This window comes from Solanum lycopersicum, chromosome 9 (assembly GCF_036512215.1).
Source record: "Solanum lycopersicum chromosome 9, SLM_r2.1".
Taxonomy (NCBI): Eukaryota; Viridiplantae; Streptophyta; class Magnoliopsida; order Solanales; family Solanaceae; genus Solanum; species Solanum lycopersicum.
In genome coordinates this window covers 20,050,323-20,075,728 of record NC_090808.1, presented here as the reverse complement: position 1 = coordinate 20,075,728, position 25,406 = coordinate 20,050,323, and the positions used below count along the sequence as shown (strand labels likewise).

At 35.7% G+C, this 25,406-nt stretch overlaps 1 protein-coding gene across 1 annotated transcript; it reads left to right on the top strand.

The window, feature by feature from the left end:
- Positions 1 to 23,242: 23,242 nt before the first annotated feature.
- LOC104645256 (uncharacterized) lies at positions 23,243 to 24,104 on the top strand. Its single transcript, XM_010316598.1, has 2 exons — positions 23,243 to 23,423; positions 23,743 to 24,104. The coding sequence occupies exons 1-2, from the start codon at positions 23,243 to 23,245 to the stop codon at positions 24,102 to 24,104; spliced, it is 543 nt and encodes a 180-aa protein (XP_010314900.1).
- The last annotated feature ends 1,302 nt before the right edge of the window (positions 24,105 to 25,406 follow it).

Genomic DNA, 25,406 nt, shown 5'->3' with positions numbered 1-25,406 from the left:
CCTTAACATTTCAATATAATATAAACAGAAAGTAATGCGGAAGACTTAAACTCATTAATAAAATCAATAACTATTATTATTCAACGTCTATTATTCTTAAAACCTGGAAGTCATCATCACAAGAACATCTACTTTAAACTACTAATTCTAAGAGTTTCTAAGAAGCTAAATAATACATAAGAAGCTAGTCCATGCCGGAAGTTCAAGGCATCAAGACATGAAGGAGAAGATCCAGTCCAAGCTAGAAGCGTTAGCTCACCCTGAAGATCCGGTGTGACGAAGACTGGCTTGAGTTACTGTTGAGTCGAAGATGACGGCACGTTTGCTGCACTCCACAAATAACAAGAAGAAAAGCATAAAAGTAGGGGTCAGTACAAAACACGGGTACTAAGTAGATATCGTCGGCCAACTCAAGATAGGGAACAGTATATATCAAATATTATCGTAAATCAACTATAAAACTCAACATGTAGCAATAACAAGTACTATAATCATCAATAAGTACCATCAAGTTCATCCATGATGGCTCAAGCCTCAACACCACACTCGTTTGGGAATTAAGTAAATTAAGTTGAGTATATTATCATCTTTCAAGATTCATTATCTTTCCTCCTCTTGTGTCGGTACGTGACACTCCGATCCCCTACTACTATGTGTTGGTACGTGACACTCCGATCCCCTAATTCTATGTGTCAGAACGTGACACTCCGATCCCCTAATTCTATGTGTCGGAACGTGACACTCCGATCCCCTACATGTGTCGGAACGTGACACTCTGATCCCCTACATGTGTCGGTACGTGACACTCCGATCCCCTAATTCTATGTGTCGGAACATGACACTCCGATCCACTAATACTATGTGTCGGAATGTGACACTCCGATCCACTAATATCATTCTGTAAATCATCAAGCCTTCTCTATACCAAGGCATCATCAATCCCATTACTTTAATTCATCAAGCCTTCTTCTATACCAAGGCATCATCATTAATAATGTATATTAAAATTTCTTTTCAAGATTTGGGATTCAATATTTTCATCATGCTTATCTTATCACAATCACATAATCACATTCATGCAAACATACCATTAAGCATATAGTAGGGTTTACAATACTACCAATACATATCATTCACTATTAAGAGTTTACTTATGAAAGCATGAAAACCATAACCTACCTCCACCAAAGAATTGAAATCAAGCAAGTTAATCCTCAAAGCTTGGTGTTTTCCTCTTCTTCTCGATCGTTTCTCTCTCTCCCTTCTTGTTCTTTCTATTTTCTTATTCAAACCCTCTTTCTTTTACCCTAATTAGTATATAATTAAGAATAAAAGATGGCAATAATACCCCACTAATTAACTTAGGGTTACCTCTTTTAACCCCCAAGAATTTGAGTTATTAATATAAACCCACAAAATCTATAATTAAGGAAGGAATAGTCCAAAAACGTCCCTTAAAACGTGTAAGGAAATCCGATTCTGCCTGGGATTTGTGCAACCTGTGACGGGCCGTCGTGCCTGTGACGGTCCGTCCTGCAGGTCGTCGCAGAGTTCAGAGACCCAAATTTCCACCAAGGGTCTGTGACGGTCCGTCCTGCCATTCCGTCACAAGGTTCAGAGAGTCGATTTTTAGTACCCAATTTCAGATTTTCTAAGTGCTTTGAAACGAGACCCTGCGATGGTCCGTCGTGCCCTTGACGGTCCGTCGTGGGGTCCGTCGCTTCTGCCAGTTTTTCCAGAATTGAAGTCTGTTGCTCAAAACGACTAAACAGGTCGTTACAAGTTTACACTCTCATAGGTGAGTATGTTTTGGTAACATTTACTTAGGCTCATTTGAAATTGCTCTCATCTTTTACATTAGCCTCATATCATGTTTTCACCACATTAATTAACTTTAACACAGTTGTTTTTCATAATTACTCACCCCTTTTTATGTGAATGTTCATTTCATCATATGCCAATGCACATGGCCATTTGTGTGTTTCACACTCTTACTTAACCCTTCTAGGGTTTCATCATATCATTACAAAATATTCATTTCATCATATGACAACGCACTTGACCATTTAGTGTGTTTTACACTCTTACTTAACCCTTATAGGGTTACATCTTAGGTTCACTTATTTTTAAAAGTATGATAGACTTATGGATCTATACAGACAAGCCATGAGGCTTCATTCAGAGTTTGTTTAAGTGATTCATATCTTCCTAAGATTATGTGGTACAAGACTTATGCATCTTGTGTGTATGCCAAGATCTCGATTTCGATCTAAGTAGGTAGCATTATTCATGAATAATTAATTCACGTATGATTTTTGTATCAATACGAAATTTGGGAAATTGGAACGTGGTTTTCAAATCCTTAGACAACACTTTACATTTTAATTTTTACTTAATTTCGATCCACATGACATTGGGACCCTAGATCGAGCCCCAACATCAACGTTTCCTCTTTATTTCTATCCTTTGAAAATTCTCTTCCTTGGCCGGGGGTTAGTTGGTTCAAACCCCCACATCCCCTTTTATTATTTTTTTGGTTAGTTTTCCTTGACTATCTCTAGTTAACCATGAGGTTGTGGGATCGAACCCCCACAACCTCACTTTATGTTTCTTTTAATTCTCTTTTACTGCCTAGAGATCGTGGGTTCGATTCCCACGCCTCACATTTCTTTTCTCATCACTTTTCTTTTAATTCTCCTTTATTGCCTAGAAGTTGTGGGTTTGATTCCCAAGCCTCACATTTCTTTTCTGTTAGTTTTTCTCATGTTCTGATCGAGAGGTTGTCGGTTCAAATCCCACTCCTCTCATTCTTAATTTTGTATTTTGTTTTTCGGCCAATTACACCCGAGATCAGATCCCCTTAACCCCCATTTCTTTTCACGTTTTAGTGTATCTCATGGGTGAGGTCGCGGGTTCGAATTCTAGTGACCTCACCTAATTTACACTGAATTAATTTTTCCAGATTTGTTCATCTACGTTTAGCCAAAACCAAACTTGTAAGTTGCTTGAAATTTGGTCACATTTCAGCTAACTTTGTTCAACATATTCACTAAAACTCATAGGGTGCACTTTTAATCTTACATAAACATCACGATTTATATATGTTTATGCACGTTAAATAAAAACCATAACATTACAATTTTGGAGAATCAATCCGAGAACATTAGTCAGTCACATTCTTGCACACACATACACATAGTTTCGAAATTACATAGGTTGTCCTTCATACGATTTAAAACATACAAACATGAACATATTCATCAAGAAAAAATAACACACGCCTAATATCTACTAGCAAACATACCCAACCTAAGAATCATTGGGAGCTAGTGACAGGGACATGCAACGGGGAACAACCCTAGTTTTCGGACTGAATATTTTGAACCTTAAGGGGTCTCTTGGGAAAGGGACCAAGAGAGAATAGAACACATACCTTTTATGACGTTCAAACCTTGAAGTTGCTGCCCAAACCTTCTCCAACACACAGTCCAAAACCAATTTTCAACACCAAATTTTTTATACAAAACCCTCCCTTTGCCCAATGTATTTTGCTTAGCGTTTTATTTTATTTTTCGTTGTGAGTTCTTCAAGTGTGAAGAACTTTTGGTTTACCTACTGTTCTTGTACATTATTTGGCATTGAGAAAGTGAATGAGAGTGATAGAGACGTGAGAGAGAGATGAGTGTGACAGGATAGAGTTACCTTAGTCTTAGGAGTCTAGTTTAGGACTTAGTCAAATAAGGTTTAGTTAATTATTATAAAATCTATTTTCCCTTTAATTTTAAATCAGTCAATAAATAATAATATTAATTAATTTCATTAATTTACCAACATAAATAAAAAAAACTTTAATTCATTCCTTCCAACATAAATTTCATTAATTTATGCAAGACTTCACTCTAAGGGCCAATTTTCGGCCCTCTCTCACCAAAATGCCCCTCCACATTATTAATTAAATAATAAATTATATATTTAAGGTTATAAGATACTACCCTTAGCCTGGAAAAATACCATTTTACCCCTAGGTCCTCCAAACATAAGATTTCCCCTTCTTTTGTCCGGTAAAGACTCATCCGAGTAAATTTTGATATTCAGGATCGCTATTTGGCTGAAACCAGCCTTTCATTGCTCAACTAAATCCTCAAGTTAGTTGTCTATGATGTCGTAAGGGTTCAGAGGTCTGGTTCTACGAGCACCAAGCCGTATGAACCCTAGGAACATTAAGCATTATTTAGCATATCCGTTTTTAGGGTTGTTACATTGTCTCCCCCTTAAGAACATTCTTCCCCGAATGACACTACTAACTATTTCCTGTAATTCCAATCGGATCATAAAATAGTTACTATACACAATCATGCAATAATAACAAAGAATGGAGAGATAAGGAAACTTAGACTTAAGAGTAGGAAGTCTAACCTCAAGAGCTAAAAAGATGGGGGTAGCGGGATGTCATATCGTCCTCGGCCTCCCACGTAGCACCCTCAACAAGATGATTCCTCCACAATAACTTCACTATGACAATCTTCTTTTTCTTCAGCCGCTTGACCTGTCTTTCTAAAATCCCAACAGTTACATCCTAATAGGACAAAATTTCATCAACCTTTAACAGGTAGATCGATGCTGGATCTTCTAGGGACTTCTTTAACATAGTGACACGAAAGATTGGATGAAAAGAATCTAGTTCCGCATGCAATGCCAACTCAGACCACCTCTCCCACACGTTGTAGGATCTCATATGGCCCAACATACCTCGGAATAAACTTCCCTTTCCTTCCGAACCTCATTACCCACCTTCATCGGTTATACCTTCAAATAGACATTGTCACCGCATCAAACTCTAAGAGTCGTTTTCGGTTGTCTGCATAACACTTCTGCCAACTATAAGCACTAGCCAACCTGTCCCTAATCACTTGACCTTCTCTAAGGCCTCATGAATGATATCTGGACACAAAATGGATGACTCACCAACCTCGAACCACCCAACTGAAGACCTACACCTCCTACCATACAGTGCCTCAAATGGTGCCATCCCAATGCTGGAGTGATAACTATTATTATACGAGAACTCTATGAAAGGAAGATGGCCATCCCAACTACCCATGAAGTTAATCACACACGCCCTCAGCATGTCCTTTTATGTCCGAATTGTGCGCTCTTCCTGCACATCAAATTGAGGATGAAAAGAAGTACTAAGCTTTACCTGCGTTCCTAAGCTCTTCTGGAAGGATCTCTAGAAATGTGAAGTGAACTGAGCTCCTCTCTCTGAAATGATAGACAAAGGAATCCCATGCCATCTCATAATCTCATCAATGTAGAGTTTCCCATAATCCTCGGCTCTGTAAGTACACTTCACAGGGATAAAGTGGGCAGACTTAGTCATCCTTTCTGTAATAACTCATATGGAGTCATGTTGTCTCCTAGTCTTCGGAAGACCAACCACGAAGTCCATATTAATAGCCTCCCATTTCCAAGTCGGAACATCAATAATCTGTGTAAGACCACCAGGATTAAGATGTTCTGCCTTAACCTGTTGACAATTAGGACACTTGGCCACATAATCTGCAATATCCTTCTTCATGCCATCCCATCAATAGATCTGTGTATGATCATGATACATCATGGTGGAACGTGGATGTATGGAATATCTGGAACCATGGGCCTCTGAAATGATCCTGGTCCGCAAATCATCCACATCTGGTATACACAACCTATCCTGGTACCCAAGTATAACATCATCTCCCAAAGAAAAACACTCATTCATCTTAACCAACACTGGTCCTTCAGCTCCATGAACATATTATCAAGATGCTGACCCTCCTTGACTTCAACTACTAAGGATGATTCAGAACTAGGATGAACTAAAACACCCCCACTAGTAAACTCAATCAACTACATACCAAGTCTGGCCAGTCTATGTATATCTTTCACCAATTCCTTCTTCCCATCCTCAATGTGGGTTGTACTTCCCATGCTCATCCTACTCAAAGCATCAGCTACAACATTAACTTTACCTTGATGGTAGTGGACATTCATGTCAATGTCCTTCAACAGCTCTTACCATCTCTGCTAACGTAGATTCAACTCTCTCTGTGTGAACACATACTTGAGACTCTTATTGTCTATGAATACATACACATGATTCCCATACAACTAGGTCCTCAATATTTTACATACAAACACCACATCTGCCAACTCCAGTTCATGAGTGAGATAATTTTTCTCATTAACCTTGAGTATTCTGGACGCATAAGCTATCACCTTACCACCCTCTATAAGAACTGTCACGTCCCAGATTGTGGAATCCTAATCGCAACCGACGTCGCTAACCTCTCAGAGGTCGCAGACAAGCCTCATATTGCATTCATCACTTTCATGTGGTTAATTTTAGCGGAAAATTAAAACTTTTAAACGTATGAAGTATACATAGACTTAATATAGTTATTTCATGACTTCATCATATACTAAGCTCAACATAAAGAAACAACCATCTAACAAATGCAGAATCTATTCAAATCAAAGAATAACATATCATAGTAGTTTGCTAAAATGCCATTATTACAATGCTTCGAATAAATATATGAAAGAAACGCTAGGGAAAACATCCACTAGCTATGTCTAAAACTAAGGCTAGACTAAAACTGTAGCATCCTCGAAATCAAGAGAACCTACCAAATGGTCTCGAGAAATGGTGATGTCCAAACCGTTACAAGAGTCTTCAATCTATCCCTTAACCTGCAGCTATAAAATAGTAAATAGTAGGGGTTAGTAAACCACTTGTACTAAGTATGGGTTGTATGCACACATACACATAAGGCTATGCATGATCAAAGATAGCTCTTCCTAAACAACATGCTGTTTCTGGAAACCCTAGTGACTAGACTTCCCTAAATCGTTAGATGTGAATTGTGGTATGAATATGATGTATTTTAATTCATTCAAAGCACACAACTCATTTTCTATATTATTACAAAACATTAGTATCATCTACATAATTTTATAATAATCTGGGTGAAGATTTGAGATTTTGATCCTCTTAGGACGAGAGTTCCTCTTTATACACATAGATTATTTTCCAGTCTTTTTCTTCTTTTTGTTGTGTAGTTCAATAATTCTTTTTATCCTATGATTACTTACCATTGCAAAGATTCATTGTAGTCCCATACCCACATTGAATCGATGTAAGTAATCCAAGGACTAAGGAATGATTTCCCTACCTTATAGTGAGTCATTCTTTACACTTTATATTCATTACCTTTCATATAAAATTCTCTATTAATCATGCCATTGATTTCATTACTTTCATGTTTTATATATAATACATTTCATATACACGAGACTTTGGAATCGTTGATCTAGCATAAGACATCTCAAGTGAGGGCCCAACATATGGGACCTCAACCCGAGGTCCTTCTTTAGCAAACACAGAGTCTGCTTCATTCTATCATTCCTAATTCACATTATTCATTTCATTCATTCCTTTAAAATCGTCTAAGAAATTTTCTGTTTTTTTTCTTGTGTTTTGTTCACTATTTTTCTCACGCTTGTTTTCTGGTTTTCATCGTGTATTTGTTTGAGTTTGAACGTTGTTTAGGTTTAGGAACTGACCTTGACTTATTCAACTTAGAGTTTAATAATTTAATTAAATAAATTATTTAACTAATTACTAAAAAAACTCCTAATTAACTAAACATAGGAGAATGGTTACTTGACCTAAAATCTGAAATTTTGGTGTTGACTATGGTTTAGGTCAACATTTTGAATTTATATTAATTAATTAAATCCTTAATTTAATTAATTTATGGACCTATGTTAAGTAGTAAAGTAACCCTAATTCATTGAAATTATAATCAACCCTTTAGGACCATCCTATGTTAAGAAGTAGGATGTTTCTTGCATTATACTAGGTTAGCATAAGAATTTCGGTTTGACCCCTTGAATTTTATTAATTAAATGTATAATTTAATTAATTATGCAATCTAGGGTAACTAATAAAGTATCCCTAAGTCGTTATAACTATAATTAATAATTTGGACCATCCTAGGATAAATACTAGGTTGTCTTTGTCTTGTTACAAACGAAATCTTGAAACTTTTTTGTGATTTAAGTTTTATACCTTTAATTTAATTAATTAATATGCTAAATTTATTAATTAAGTATCCTAGGGTACTTAATAAAGTATCCCTAAGTTTTTAGGACCTTAACTAACTGTTTGAACCATCGTAGGATAGCTACTAGGTTGTCCCTTTCTTGTCCTAACCAAAATCTGAAAATTTTCTTTGGTAGTTTTGGCTTATCCCTTTTAAATGAATTAATTAATTTGATCAACCTACCTAGGGAAATTACTAAAGTACCCCTTAGTTTATAGGACCATAAATAAACTTTTGGACCATCCTAGGTTAGGTACTAGGTTGTCTCTTCAACTAGTACTAGTTTAGTGTCAACCCGGTTTTCGTCCTAGGTTGTCGGGTGCACTAGTGGGTCCATTTCAGTTAGTCAGTAGGTTAGAGTCTAAAATTTGTTAGGAAATTAGGCCCCAGATGGAGTGGTCCCTTATGCACGTTATTGTCCCCTTAACTACCCTAACCGAATTCGGTTAGGGTGGTCCTCTCCTTTGGTGCTTCTTAACATGTCTTGCACATGTGCTTGCACATGTGTTGGTTGTACTTTCCTAACTAACTATTATTTATTGTTACTTTGGGAATGTTTAATTATTCTCCCAAGGATCCTCACTATGTCCTTGGGCACTGCTTACTCTACATGTTCATTTTAATTGATCACTTGACATGGAATCTAGGCTTGACACTTGAATGCCTCATACATTTTTGTGAGTTAAAGGAAAAAGCATTTTAGTATAGGTTCTTCTTTGCAGGTACATTTCCAAACAAGCTTGGACTATATTTTTCTTATTTGGGTATATAGAAATTGGCTAACACCCCTTAGCCATTTTTTTATACTATGCCTAATATTTCTCAATATTGGGCATTAGAATGCCTATGTATCCTCAATACGTACTCTAACGTACTTTGTGGCTCATCACTAGACATATGATTTTTCGAAATTTTACATTATCCTCCCATATGAACATTCGTCCCTGAATGAAACTTATATATCATTTAAACAAAGAGGGTGACTTAGTTTGTCGTACTTAAATTTTTCTCTTTTGTGAATAACTAATTCACACTTATTTGGATGATGCATAATTCAAGATTATTTGAAGCTCTATTTTTTTCGGATTGAGGAATTTCATTCTCAAACACACTTAACTTTATCCACATCTCAAATCATGCAACACAGGAAACATGTCTATGCTACACAAATATAGCATATGAAATGCAAACATAACTTCAATTTAACACACATAGTGCTATTATAAGACATACAATTAGTGACCTATTACACCAAATCGACTGAAACACTTAAATTTCGAGTTTGTTATAGATAAACAAGAATTAGGAAGAGTATATCTAACCTCTTAAATAACATGTGGTTGGCCTTAAGATTTGAACCTAATTACAGCAAACTTAATTTCAAAGGGACCTTCCACTACGCCATAATGCATAAACATGAAAGGATAATACAAGCAAGTTACGATTATCCACATCCACAAAATTATCTTGTTCCTCTCTTCCTTTCAATGCATAGAATCGATTTCTTTTGGGTTGTTCGGCTACTGCATATGCTCGAGGCTGAGCATATGCGTTGATCTGTTGGATTTGAACCACGCCCTTCTCATTTTAAGTCAACTTATTGTGAAACTAAAGCCTTACTACCCTATTTCTGTAGTCTATTGCAGCATTATACTTAAGAAGCAAATCAATGTCTAAGCCATATTTTTGAGTTGGTATGCAGCAAACTTATCCTTCTCCTCCTCATGAATAATCATAGCAGGCTTTAAGTAATTACCATGAATTCACCTCCATGCAAACAACCACATTCACCACACGTCTTTCGTCCACGCTGGCCATTTCCATTATGGCCCCTTCCTTGGAAGGCATGATCTTGAGCCTGACGCCTTAGACCACTTGGCTATCCTAATTATTGTGTGTATTCTTCTATGCATTCACACAATAAGGAAGTTAGATACTTATATTTATAAAAAGTATCAAAGCTCTAGATAGCCCGAGAAAGAGTAGAAGAAGGGAGAAAATTCCTTTCATCGCGTAGTCTCTAAGTCATGATTGTGGTGCGCTTCACAACCATAAGCTACAAACTACGTAACCTGGTTGTGTTGAGCTTTATATCCTACGTAATTTAACCTCATGCTATGATACCAAGTTTATCACGACCCAGATTCTGGGATCCAAATCGCAACCGGCATCATTGACCTCTCAGATATCGCAGACAAACCTCATCTTGCATTCATCACATTCATATAGTTAATTTTAGCAGAAAATTTAAAACTTTTAAACGTATGAAGTATACATAAACTTCATATATTTATTTAATGACTTCATCATATACTAAGATCAACATAAAGAAAAAACCATCTAACAAATGCAGAATCAATTCAAATCAAAGAATAACACATCATAGTAGTTTGCTAAATGCCCTTATTATAATGCTTCGAATAAATGTATGAAAGAATTGCCAGGGAAAACATCCACTAGCTATGTCTAAAACTAAGGCTAGACTAAAATTGTAGCATCCTCGAAATCAAGAGGACCTACCAAATGGTCTCGAGAAATGCTGATGCCCAAACCGTTACAAGAGTCTTCAATCTATCCTTTAACCTGCATATATAAATTAGTAAATAGTAGGGGTTAGTACACCACTTGTACTAAGTATGGGTTGTATGCACACATACACACAAGGCTATGTATGATCAATGAAAGCTCTTCCTAAACAACATGCTATTTCTTGAAAGCCTAGTGACTAGACTTTCCTAAATCGTTAGATGTGAATTATGGTATGAATATGATGTATTTTAATGCATTCAAAGCACACAACTCATTTTCTATATGATTACAAAACATTAGTATTATCCACATAATTTTATAACAATTAGGGTGAAGATTTGAGATTTTGATCCTCTTAGGACGAGAGTTCCTCTTTATACACAGATTATTTTTACGTCTTTTTCTTCTTGTTGTTGTGTAGTTCAATAATTCTTTTTATCCTATGTTTTACTTACCACTGCAATGATCCTCATTAAATCGATGTAAGTAATCCAAGGACTAAGGAATGATTTCCCTACCTTTTAGTGAGTCATTCTTTACACTTTATATTCATTACCTTTCATAAGCAATTATCTATTGATCGTGCCATTCATTTCATTACTTTCATGTTTTATATATAATACATTTCATATACACGAGACTTTTAAAATCTTTGATCTAGCATAAGACATCTCAAGTGAGTACCCAACATATGGTACCTCAACCCGAGGTCCTTCTTTAGAAAACACAGCTTCTGCTTCATTCGTTCATACATACTTCACATTATTCATTTCATTCAATCGTAGGCTGATGTAACACCAGCTATACCTAGGATGAACTTTAAGACTCTCATTAGGAGCATGAAGTGCAAGGACAAAGAATGACCTAATGTCATTACTTGAATCTGATTTCACCTCTTGATTATCTTGCACAAACACCTTCGATATCGTTCATTTCATTATCTTTCATACTTTGAGGAACTCCAACCTTAACCGACATAGATCATGTGAGCATCAAGAAACACAGTGTGTTTCCCACACTGAAAAGAGGTGGAATCACCGACTAAAGTGACCCAAAACATGCTAGCGTACATGGGAATTGAACCCCTCCAGATCCCTATACTGGTAGTATAGGTTTAAAGACTAGGAGATATGAGGAGACCCATACCCGCTATGCCAGACAGTCTCATCTAATGGGAGTTACGTGAACCTCATCACCACTCATAGTTAGCCTATCGGTGCTCAGTACAAAGTTCCATTTCATTCACCCATACGTTATGGAAGTTGGCTTCTAGTATGAGGACATCATATCTCAATAGATGATTTATCATCTCATCATTAGTATTAAGTATACATCAGTCTCAATACTTTCATTAGAGTGTATATAGAGACTGGTCTTTTCATTAGCTTTACACTCTCATAGGTGAGTACATTTTGCTAATATTTACTTAGGCTCATTTGAGATTGATCTCATCTTTCACATTAGCCTCTTATCATATTGTAACCACATTCATTATCATTATCACATATGTTTTTCATATTTACTCATCCCTTTTACATGAATGTTCATTTCTTCTTTATCTTCTAGTACTGAGTCAAACATTATGGAGGCTTGCTTGTAGGTTGAGATTTACTTACTCTATTGATGACGTTCATCCTTACTATACATTGATGAAATGTGAATTTTCCTTACATATCATCCCTTTTTGTTAATGAGACTAACTTACACCTTCTAAAACCTTCATACGTGAGTATTCTTTTAATATAGTTCCTTACGTGTAAGTGAGACTTGTCTCACTTCCTTTAACACCCTATTCTGGTAACTTACTTAAGACCCTTTTAATTATGTTATAACTTACGTTGCTTACTTACTTTACTGTAGTAGATTCATATCATCATTTATGGATGATGAGTACTTCATTCAATGAGTTTCATGAGTTCATATGTCATTCTTTTAGAGCATGTTGGGAGTTCTGCCAATGAGTGGCATGCCCTTGATTATGGGTTCATTGAATTAGTTTAGAAGTGCTTATATTATCATTTGATACTCTTACTACACAAGATTGACATATGATTAGTATTTGTCTCAACCTTTGAATATTAAACTACATTACCATTTTTGTTGGCATGTGCCAATTCTATGCATGTTCATATTTAAATTTAATATGTATGAACCATTAGCCAATATTTTAATTCTTTAACATAATATTATATCCATTTACATACATCACTTTTAGACAATGTATTGTTAGCCATTTTATTGGCATACGATTAGTATTAGCATAAACAATTGGGCATAGATTTTATAACCATATTTGTTGGCATAAGCCAATTTTCATGTGCAACATGCTTATGTTTTTATACATTATATATATAAGACAGTCTTTTACTTATTTAGAGATGACATTATAGTCAATTCCCATTTAATTTTGAACAATGTTTTTGTTAGCCATTTTAATGACATAAGGCAAACATTCACTCAAATTATGATTTTACGAAGATCCTTTTTAGCTTACCTTATAACATAACTTTAGGCAAAAGGTTTTTTAAACATATTGGACAGCATCATATTAGCATTTGATGAATATATCATATTAACAGAAAGTATTCACAACATACCGTAACATCTTCATACATAATATTTTCGTACATATCTTTAACATAGTATCATTCTTTTAATTCACATAGTAACAATTAGCATCAAACGAGTCCAATTAATAGATTCATTCAATCATTATTTAATAAAATACACATTAAGATCAGCCACCACCACATACCAACAACATGATTTCTAACCTATTCAACATTGAAATGTTAACAAGGATACTAGGGAAAGGAGTTCGACAAGAATGACGGGAAACAACCCTAGTTTTCAAGATCGTTGAATCATTCGAAAGAGAGTTCTCTTGGAGAAAGATGTCCAGGAGAGAAACCCATACCTTAAGTAGAACTTAATCTATGAAGACCACCTTGAACGAACCTTGTAGAAACCTTGAAGAATCCTTGAAAGTCGTCTAAGAAATTTTCAGTTTTTTTCTTGCGTTTTGTTCACTATTTTTCTCACCCTTGTTTTCTGGTTTTAGTCGTGTATTTGTTTGAGTTTGAACATTGTTTTGGGTTAAGTAACTGACCTTGACTTATTCAACTTAGGGTTTAATAATTTAATTAAATAAATTAATAAACTATTTACTAAAAGAATCTCCTAAGTTGATTAAACAGAGGAGAATGTTGACTTGACTTAAAATCTGAAATTTTGGTGTTGACTATGGTTTAGGTCAACATTGTGACTTTATACTAATTAATTAAATCCTTAATTTAATTAATTTAGGGACGTAGGGTAAGTACTAAAGTACCCCTAATTCATTGAAATTATAATCAACCCTTTAGGACCATCCTATGTTAAGTACTAGGATGTTTCTTACATTATACTAGGTTAGCATAAGAGTTTCGTTTTAAACCCTTTAATTTAATTAATTAAATTTATAATATAATTAATTATGTAACATAGGGTCATCACTAAAGTACCCTTAAGTCGTTATAACCATAAGTGATCCTATGGACCATCCTAGGATAAATACTAGGTTGTCTTTCTCTTGTCTCAAGTGAAATCATGAAACTTCTTTGTATTTCGGTTTTGAACCTTTAAAATAATTAATAAAGCTGCCAAAATTTATTAATTAAGTAGCCTATGGTACTTAATAAAGTATCCCTAAGTTGTTAGGACCTTAACTAACTCTTTGGACCATCCTAGTTTAGGTACTAGGTTGTCCCTTTCTTGTCTTAACCAAAATCTGAAAATTTCATTTGTAGTTATGGTTTTAGACCTTTTAAATTAATTAATTAATTTTCTAAATAAATTAATTAGGTAACCTAGGGGAATTACTAAAGTACCCCTTAGTGTATAAGATCATAACTAACCTTTTGGACCATCCTAGGTTAGGTACCACGTTGTCTCTTTAACTAGTACTAGGTTAGTGTCAAACCGGTTTTGGTCCTAGGTTGTCGGGTGCACTAGTGGTTCCATTTAGATTATTACTAGGTTAGTAAGATATTTTCGGCAATAGGTTAGATCTAAAATTGGTTAGGAAGTTATTCCCCACATGGAGTAGTCTCTAATCCACGTTTTTGCCCCTTAACTACCGTAATCGAATTAGGTTAGGGTGGTCCCCTCCTTTGGTGCTTCTTCACATGTCTTGCACATGGGTTGGTTTAACTTTCCTAACTAACTATTATTTATGGTTACTTTGGGAAAGTCTACTTATTGTCTCAAGGATCCTCTCTATGTCCTTAGGCACTACTTACTCTTCATGATCATTTTAATTGATCATGTGACATGATATCTAGGCTTGACACTAGGATGCCTCATACCTTTTTGTGAGTTAAAGGAAAAAGCATTTTAGTTTAGGGTCTTCTTTGCAGGTAAATTTCTAAACAATCTTGGACTATATTTTGCTTTTTTGGGTATATATAGAAATCGGCTAACACCCATTAGCCATTTTTCTAAACTATGCCCAAAATTTCTCAATATTGGGCATTAGAATGCCTATGTATCCCCAATACGTAATCTAACAAACTTACTGGCTCTTCACAAGACATATGATTTTCTGAATGCTAAAAGAACACAACCCAAACCAACCCTAGATGCATCACAATACAAAGTGTAATTCTCACCACACCTAGGGAAGGCAAACATCTGGGCTGAAGTGAGCCTATCCTTGAGATCCTGGAAAATTTTATCACAATCCTCCGTCCATTCAAACATGGCCTTCTTCTTAGTCAAAGTTGTCAGTGAGGCAGCAATGGAACAAAAACCCTCCATGAACCTGCGATAATAACCAGCAAATCTTAAGAAGCTACGGATATCTATGGGAGTAAGAGGTTTTTGCCAGTTCTTAAAAGCTTTAGTCTTCCTGGGATCTACCTCCACACCTTTGTCGGACACAACATGACCCAGGAAGGTCAGTGATCTAAGCCAGAATTCATACTTGCTGAATTTGCATACATGTGATGTTGTCTAAGTACCTTCAAGGTTAGTCTCAAATGTTGTTCATGCTTTTCCTTGGTCTTAGAGTAGATGAGAATGTCAATAATGAATAATATGATGAAGGAGACAAGGTTATCACGGGAGACCCTATTCATTATATCCATAAATGCAAGAGATGCATTCGTGAGACCAAATGACATAACTAATAACTCGTAATAACCATAACAGGTACGAAAGGCTGTCTTTGGAACATCATCATCCCTAACCCTAATCTAATGGTACCCTGAACGAAGATCACGCTTCGAGAAGAAACTTGGAGTTGGTCGAATAAGTAATCTATTTTGGGAAGTGGATACTTATTCTTCATAGTGACTTTGTTGAGCTGCCGATAATCGATACAATTTATAAGGGTTCCATCTTTCTTTTTCACAAACAAAACTAGAGTGCTCAAAGGAGATATGCTCGGCTTAATAAAACCCTTATCAGTGAGATCTTTTAACTACAACTTCAACTCTTTGAGTTCAGCTAGAGCCATTCTGTAAGAAGGAATTGAAATTTGTTTAGTATCAGGTTCTAAGTCGATACCAAAGTCAAACGCTCGAGGGTAATGAGTTCTAGAAAAATCATCAGAAAATACATCTTGGAACTCATTCTCTACAAGCATTGAGTCTATGGAGGGAATGTTATGATCTAAATCATTAACAATCACAAGATGACATAATAACCCCTTGGACGTCATTTTATTGTCCATAAGATTTGAAATCAAGGGATTAGGACGACTCGAGTTGTATCCCTCCCAGACTAGCTCTTCTTCATTAGGGAAAATGAAATATCACAACCCTACTACGAAGATGGCCTCTCATGAGTTGTAAAGTTTTATGAACTTCAGGGAGTAATCCATGACTGACATGGAGCCCTGCTTAAGGATGATGAATTCATCAACCTTATCCTCCTTTATTTATTTGGGAAATAACCGCTCTAGAAAAGCCATATATAAAACATCCAAATTCATAGGACCTCCTTCTAAGTCCCTTCTATCATGCCACACTATATACCAAGATTGAGCTACATCCCTTAGCTGGTAGGATGCAAACTCAGACTTCTCCACATCAATCACACCCAATAGCCTGAGCTTGTAAGTTCTATCTTGGGCCATCTGTACCAACTTTTTCTTTACTTCTCCATCTGTCAACCCAGCTGGGTTAACAGACATCCCTATTCCAGCAGCTCGAGCTTGGGAAGGAACCTGAATTACCCCAGCAGCTGCTCCTCCAATCTCTCCATCTGCTTTTCTTCTTGTATTCATCTTCTGGAAACTTCAAGAGTTGATGTTGATACGCTCTTAACACCAAGAAATCTGACATTAGAGAAGGCATGATAAGATCAGAAGAAGTGAATTTTCCTACGCATCATGCAATCTCTAATTAAGAATAGTGATGCACTTCACTAGCATAACTTAGAAACTACTCGATGTGGTTGATGTGAACTTATTATCATCGGAATTTGACCTAGTGCTCTGATACCAACTTTTTCACGACCGAAATCTAGGCCCCAGACAAGACCAACATCGTTGACTCAGAGGTCGCAGACAAGCCTACATACATCATTCTTACTTTATCTAGGTTTATTTTAGCGTTGAAATTTGAACTTTTTATTTTCTTAATATACATGTATACATACTACTTAACATCATTGGTGTTCACAAATAAACCATATAATATAGAGTTAATCAAATGAAAGAAATAGTTCATAATTGCATTAACGTATTTTTGCCAAAACCACACTAAAACAAAGTTTGAACAAAAGTAGAAAGAAACAATAGCGGTACATGCTACACTAGATATAGCCTACATCTAAGCTAGATAATAACGATAGCCATCCTCGAAAGCATGAGGGCCTACCAAGTCCAGATGAAAACTCCACGTCTATATAGCTGCAACGCCAACTTGTAAGCTCTTCTGTCCACATGTGACTGCACCTAAAATTATGGAATTCTATGGGATTAGTACACATTTGTACTAAGTACTGACATATAAAAACACACCAAGGACATGCATGATTAAGAAAAAATCTTTCCTAACAACATGATTATGGAAAGTCAAGTCAGTGGACTTGCCAAAATGGGATTAGGAAAGTTAGTGAGCTTTCAAAATTTTTATTAGGAAAGTTATACCATAAGAGTAACATGCATCATCATACATATCATACTACACACAACATATAACATCTTACACATAGAATATAACATATTGCATATAGCACATAACATCTTTCATATCATTCATTCACGCAATGAGACCTTGGAATCATGGACTTGACAGTAAGACTTCCCAAAATGAGGGCTCAACATATCAAACCTCAACTAGGGAGCCTTCTTTATCAAGCAAAGAGTCTGCTTCATTCATTCTTATGTACTTCATTTCATTCCATGCATAGGCTAGTGTGAACACTAATTATACATAGGATGTAGTTTAAGACTTTCATCGGGTTCGCTGTGCAATGATCAAGAATTACCTAGTGTCATTACTTGAGTATAGCTCATCTCTTGATTATCCTATCCTTACACCTTTGGTATCATTCATTTAATAATGTGCATCATTTGAGGTTATCCTCATTCATTCATTGGGAACTTTAGCTTTAATCGACATAGATCATGTGAGAATCATAAAAACTAGTGTCTCCGCCACACGGAAAAAGGTGGAATCATCGGCCAAAGTGTTCCAAAACATGCTAGCATACATGGAAATTAAACCCCGCCTGATCCCTATATTTGCAATATAGGTTTGAAGACTAGGATATATAAGGAGACCCATACCCGACATACCAGATAGTCTCATCTCACGACTGTTACGTGAACTTCTTCCCTTCTTGAAAGAAGGAATCACCTCTCATAGCTACTCTATCGGTGCTCAGTATAAATTTCCATTACATTCACCTCATACGTCATGGAAGCTGGTGTAACATTCCAAAAAATTTCATGTCTAGAGAAAATTATCCCAATAGGTCTTTCAGAATAGGTATTGGGGATACATAGGCCTTCCAATGCCATATGTTGAGAAATATTAAGCATAGTATAGAAAAATAGCTAAGGGGTTTAGAAAATTTCTATATAATGCCCAAAAAAGGAAAATATTGGGCATATTAGAAAATATTGGCTTAAAGGGTGTAAGCCAATTTTTCTAAGTTATTAACAAGATTGTTTAGTAATTGTACCTGCAATGAAGACCCTAAGTTAATAGCATGGAATCTTAACACATTATGTGTGAGGCATTCAGGAGTCAAGCCTAGGTACTATAAAACATGACCACTTAAAATAGGCATATAGATTAAGTAGTACCCAAGGACATAATGAGGATCCTTGGAACAATAATTAATCATTCCATATGAAGCATAAAAATAGTTAGTTAGAAAAGTACAAGAAACACATATGCAAGAACATTTTCAAGCACATGTGGTAAACGACCAAGAGACAAGCCCGAACAGAATCGTTTAGGTTGAAAGGGGGCAGGCCTGTAGGACCACGTGGGGCCACGATCCTTAACTGATTTTAGGTCATAAATAATGTCCCTAAATAACTAACTAACCTAGGAACAACTGAAATCTACTAGCTAAGGGATCCGACAACCTAAGACCTAACCGGGTGACATTAAGACATGAAACTAACTAAGAGACAACCTGGTACCTAACCTAGGATGATGCAAAAAGTTTGTTATTGTCCTAAAAACTTAGGGATACTTTAGTAACTAATATAGGTTAATTAATTAATTAATTAAGTAACTTAATTAATAAATTTAAATGGAAAAATGGAAATCACAAAGTAATTTCAAGATTTGGTTAAGGCAAGCAAAAGATAACCTAGTACCTAACCTTGAATTGTCCAAAGAGTTTGTTATGTTCCTAAAAACTTAGTGATAATTTAGAAATTACCTTAGGTTACTTATTTAATTAATTTAGAAGCTTAATTAATCAATTTAAAAGGACAAAAACTTAATCAGAAAGCAATTTCCAGATTTCGGTTAAGACAAGAAAAAGACAACCTAGTACCTAACCTATGATGGTTCAAAGGGTTAATTATGGTCCTAAATACTTGAGGGTATGTTATTAATTACCCTAGAACACCCAATTAATTAAATTATCAACTTCATTAATTTAATTAAAGGGGTCAGACCTAAATTCTTTCTCTAACCTAGTATAACTCAAGAAACATCCTAGTACTTAACGTAGGATGGTACAAAAGGGTAAGTTATCGTTCCAATGACTTAGGTTACTTTAATAATTACCCTAGGTACACTAATTAATTAAATTATACATTTAATTAATTAATTTGAAGGGTCAAAACGAAATTCTTAGGAAAAATTTCATATTTGATTAAGTCAAATGTTCTCCTAGTTCTAGTCAAATTAGGAGGGATGTTTATGGTACTTTAAGTGGAGGGTATTTAGAGTAAGTCTTTGGAAGTCTATATAATTATTTTAGGTTAGTTTAAGACCACAATTACATGTTCCGTATCAGAATCAAATGAAATTCCCTTAATCTCTCAAGAACACTCTCTTTTTCTAAACTCCATTGAAGCTTAATGAAAAAGACGAAGGTTTTTGAAATTTCTAATCAAGATTTTGTAGATTATTCGTCTATAAGGTATGGGTTTTAACTCTTGGAATTCATTTCCCCAATAGTTCCTTTCAAGATATGTTTTCAAGAACTTAAATTCTAGGGTTTTTACTCTACAAAATTCTAGATTTATGTCTTTCATTGCAAAATAAATGTTTTCTATATCTGATTCCGCATGATGTGTTGAGTTTATGTTGATAATTATTCTTGAAATTTAGTTTGAAGCATGTTATTACCTATGTGATGGTTTCCTATGATTGTTTCTATGACATGATAACATGTAAACGTTACAGTTAGAATTTAAGGGTTGAATGAACTCTTTAATTACCAGTTTAGCATCTCCTATAATATGCATTGATATTGTACATGATTTAATGGGTTCTTGTTGGTTATTTTATTGAGTATTTCACTAAGTATTATTATGAATGTCGCATGATGAATAAGATTCTTGGAAGCAAGTGGTGAGTCTTCTAAAATTGTGATTACTCTAAGATGTTTTTATTAGCCTATTTAAGTCTTGATGCTATGTTATGAAAGTATGTATGATGTTACTATGTGAATATGATTGCTATGAATATGTAACTCGTGAGATTATGATAAGAATATGAATATGCAAGTTATGATACTCTGTTGAATGCTTTACACAAGATGATTATTCCATGTAAATCTCACGTATGAGGGGTTACGATGAAAAGAAAATTCTCATCTAATCTAAAAGAGCTCATGATCATGTTTTACAAGGAGATAAAATTCTATGAACTATTATAAGTTTTTTATGGAAAACAAATTAAAGGTTATTTCAAGAAAAGGACTTATGCTAAGAAGCTATGAACTAGATATGGGAAGTGCCCCTTCCCTAGGGGAAGGTAGGTTCACAATGATTCTCATGAGATTGAGGCTTCCATGTAATATGGAACTATGGGTCTCTAATACATCTCCTATTTCTTGAACTATGTTGCCACCATAGGATACTAGCTAGTGGATCCACCTTGAAAGATATGTCAGGTAGAATCTACTTTGGCCGGTAGACCACCTTTTTTCATTGTGGGGTTTCATGAGACCGGATTCCATGTTTAGGTCACATGCTTTTTGTCGGTTAATGCCTATGTTCCCTCATGTAAAACAAAAGACAAGAAAACAAACGTTGACTAGGGTGACTTGAGGAGTTGGATTAGTATAGGTAGTAGTATGGGACGCTACCTAGATATTGCACAGGTTGACTATAAGGGAAATCCTAGGAGATTGTTCCCAAGTAATATAATGATATGAAAGATATATGTTATAACATATGATGTTACTTTTATATGATGTGGGGTATTATGATGAATATGTTATTTGTCTATATTGTTATGTTAATGATAACTGACTATGTTACAAGTTATATGAAGTAAAGCCTTACTTATCGTCTCCTATCTTATCTACTCAATTATGTGGAGTGATGGGGCTTCACATGACCATTGCACTTGTAAGTTGGGGATGGGATCGTTGGTAAGTGTTTTGTATGTTATGTTTGTATGATCTTTGCAATATTTAATGTTAACATGATTCCATGAGAAGATGTCTTTGATTATGATCATGCTTTAAGTGATGAAATATTTTACTTGTATATGTTATACGGTATGTGCATTGACAATTTTTATATGACTTATCATGTTTTCTAAAGATATGATAAATGAACCTTTTTCATGCATGTACTTATGTGTTATGTGCATATACTCATACTTAGTATATGTGGTGTACAAACCCAATTTCTTTATTTTACTACAAGTGTAGGTTCCGACGATTAAAGTTTAGGAGGTCGGTTTGAAGAATCTTGAAATTCTTTCTCCATGTCTTGATAGGTCCTCATGTTCGGGGATGCTATCTTTCATATTCTAGCTTACGTATATTTTTAGTAGTTTTAAGAATACGCTATTTCCATTATGTTCTATGGATTCTTTTGTAATAAGACCTATATGGCGTATTAACTATTATTGTCTAAGTTCAGATTTGCACTCTTTAAATGGTTTCTATATATGTGAGACAATAGTTTTAGAATATCGTATGTTTTTATAAACCTTAAGTATGAAGTCTAAGTATACTTCATTAGTATATTAAAAGTTTTTAAATTTCCACAAATTTAACTGTATGATTGTGATGAACTCTAAGAAGAGCCTTGTTTCTTGTTCAGAGCATGAGGTTAAAATATATCCTTAGGATCAACGTCTCAGTAAACCACATTATCTAGTATCTTGTTCATGGTTGTGAAGCGCGCCACAATTATGGGTGAGAGGCTATGTGATAGTTAGGAAACTTCTCTTTTCTTGATACTTTTATATCGTGCCTTTAGAGCTTTTACACTATGTGTCTTTTAGAATCTAATCTGTTTCTTGTGTATATAGGTGATGAACAGAAGGACAGTCGCGAGAAGAGTAGGAAAAGATATTGCGAATATCGGAGCTATTCCCCAAGGTAACCGAAATGCTCCTAAAGTGCAAGATGCTGCAAATGATCAAGTTACGGTGAATCCTCCGGTTATGACAGATGCTAAGGTGAGGGAAGCCCTGTTACTAATGGACCAAGCCATCAACACCAAGCTCAATCCCTCACGGCTCAAGCTAACATGGAGGTTGCACCTCGAGAGTATCAACATGTTAGTACTGTGGCTAGTCGTTTAAGAGTATACTTATTGTGATCTTTTGTATCTAATCCTCTTATTGTGATTACAGCTAATGAATACTCGAAGGAATGCAACACGAATAGTTGAAGAAGAGATTGACAAAGCAGGAGCTTCTCCCTATGGTGATCATGTTCCTACTCTTGAGGAATATGTGAATGATGACCAAGCCTTGGTGAATCCTCCTACTTTCACAGATGAGAACATAAGGTCCTCTCTCTTCCAAATGGCCTAAGCTATTACTACACAAGCACAAGACGCCACTACACAATCTCAAGCCATGATAGCCCAAGCTTATTGGTAGATTGAACCAAGGGAAAATTATCAACTTGCTACCATGGCCTCTAATCTAAGGGATTTCACTCGGATAAATCTTCCTACTTTATATGGGTCCAAGGTTGAAGTAGACCCCCAAAAATTCATTGATGAAATCTACAAGATCCTCTATGCTATGGGGTTTTCTACTAGTGAAAAGTTCGAGTTAGCCATCTATAAACTCAAGGATGTGTCTCAAGCATGTATGTCCAATGGAGGGACAATAGGCCTTTAAGAGGTGGACCCGTGACTTAGGAAGTGTTCAAGAAGGCTTTTCTTGATCAGTTCTTTCCTAGGTAATAGAGGGAAGCTAAGGTAGTGGAGTTCATCAACGTTCACCAAGGAGGTATAAGTTTTCATAGATACTCTTTGAAATTGACTAAATTGTCAAAGTATGTTGCTTCTTTTGCTTTCAATCTTAGAGATGAAATGAGCCAGTTTGTGATAGGGGTGTCGGGTGATTTGGAAGAGGAGTGTCATTCGGCTATCCAGATGACAATATGAACATTTCCCATCCTATAGTGCATTTCAAACATGTGGATAAGGCAAGGTCTAAGAGGAATAGTAGAGATTCTAAGAAGGAAAGATCTCTTGATGGTGGTTCTTCAAAGAATAGACTTGAGACACAAGAAAATCCTAGATTTAAGAAGCGGGTTTCTAATCAAGTTCCTTCCAAGTTACTTATGGCTAGTGGTTATATGTGGTATAACCGTAAACCTAAGAAGGGAAAGGGTACTAGTTCACCAAGTGAAAAGCCATCTTGCAAAAAGTGTGGCAAGAAGCATTATGGTATTTGTCTTGAGGGAACAGATAATTGTTTTGGTTGTGGTAAGAGTGGTCACAAAGTAGGGATTGTCCTAATGTGGGGGTCAAGACAAGAGTAATGGTCAAGATCAAGCAAGTGGCTCAAATGAGTCCAATGAAGAACCTCTTCTATTCTCTCCTCTCTAGGAGTGAGTAAGAGACTTCTCCCGACATGGTTACCGGTATGTTGAAAGCCTTCTCTATTGATGTATATACCTTACTTGATCCCAATGCTACTTTATCATTTGTTCCCCCTCTAGTAGCTAAAAATTTTGATATTTTTCCTAATACCTTGCATGGAACTTTTATAATGTCTACCCCGGTGGGTGAGTCGAGTCGGTTCTTGCAAAAAGGGTGTATAAAAATTTTCCTCTAATGTTGCCCAATAAAAGTTTCTTATGTTGAACTAGTTGAACTTGATATGCTTGATTTTGATATCATTTTTGGTATGGGTTGGTTGCATGCTTGCTTTGCCTCTATTGATTGTTGAACGAGGGTGGTGAAGTTTAACTTTCCAAATGATCCCATTTTAGAGTGGAAGTGGAAGAATTTCTATTCCCAGAGGTCGTGTCATCTCTTGTTTGAAATCATGCAAAATGATCTCCAAAGGGTGTTTATATCATGTACTAAAAATGTACAAGATTTGGACTCCAAATTGCTCCCATTATGTCGGTCCCCATAATGAGTGAATTTCTGAAGGTCTTTCCTAATGACCTTCCCGATATTCCTCTGAACGGTAAATTGATTTTTGTATTGACTTGTTACCGGATACAAATCCCATTTCAATTCCTCTTTATTGTATGACTCCGTCCAAATTGAACGAGTTGAAGGCTTAACTCAAACATTCAATAGAGAAGGGCATCATTAGACCTAGTATTTCTCAATGGGGTGCTCTGGTTTTATTTGTGAAGAAGAAGGATGGGTCCCTAGGATGTGCATTGACTACCGCCAACTCAATAAAGTCACAATCAAGAACAAGTATCCCTTTCCTCGGATTGAGGACTTGTTTGATCGACTCCAAAGGAAAAGCTACTTTTCTAAAATTGACTTGAGATTGAGTATCAGCAACTTAGGGTGAGAGGTGAGGATATACAAAAGATGGCATTTCAAAATAGATATGGTACTTATGAGTCCTTAGTTATGTCCTTTGATCTCACGAATGCCCGACAACATTTATGGATCTCATGAATAGGATGTTTCAAAGTTACGTAGAATAATTTGTCGTTGTCTTCATTGACGACATCTTGGTATATCCGTAAACTGAAGGTGAGAACATGAATCATTTAATAGTGGTGTTGCAAGTGCTTAATGAGAATCAATTGTTTGCCAAGTATAGGAAATGTGAGTTTTGATTGAGGTTGGTGGAATTTCTTGGTCATAAA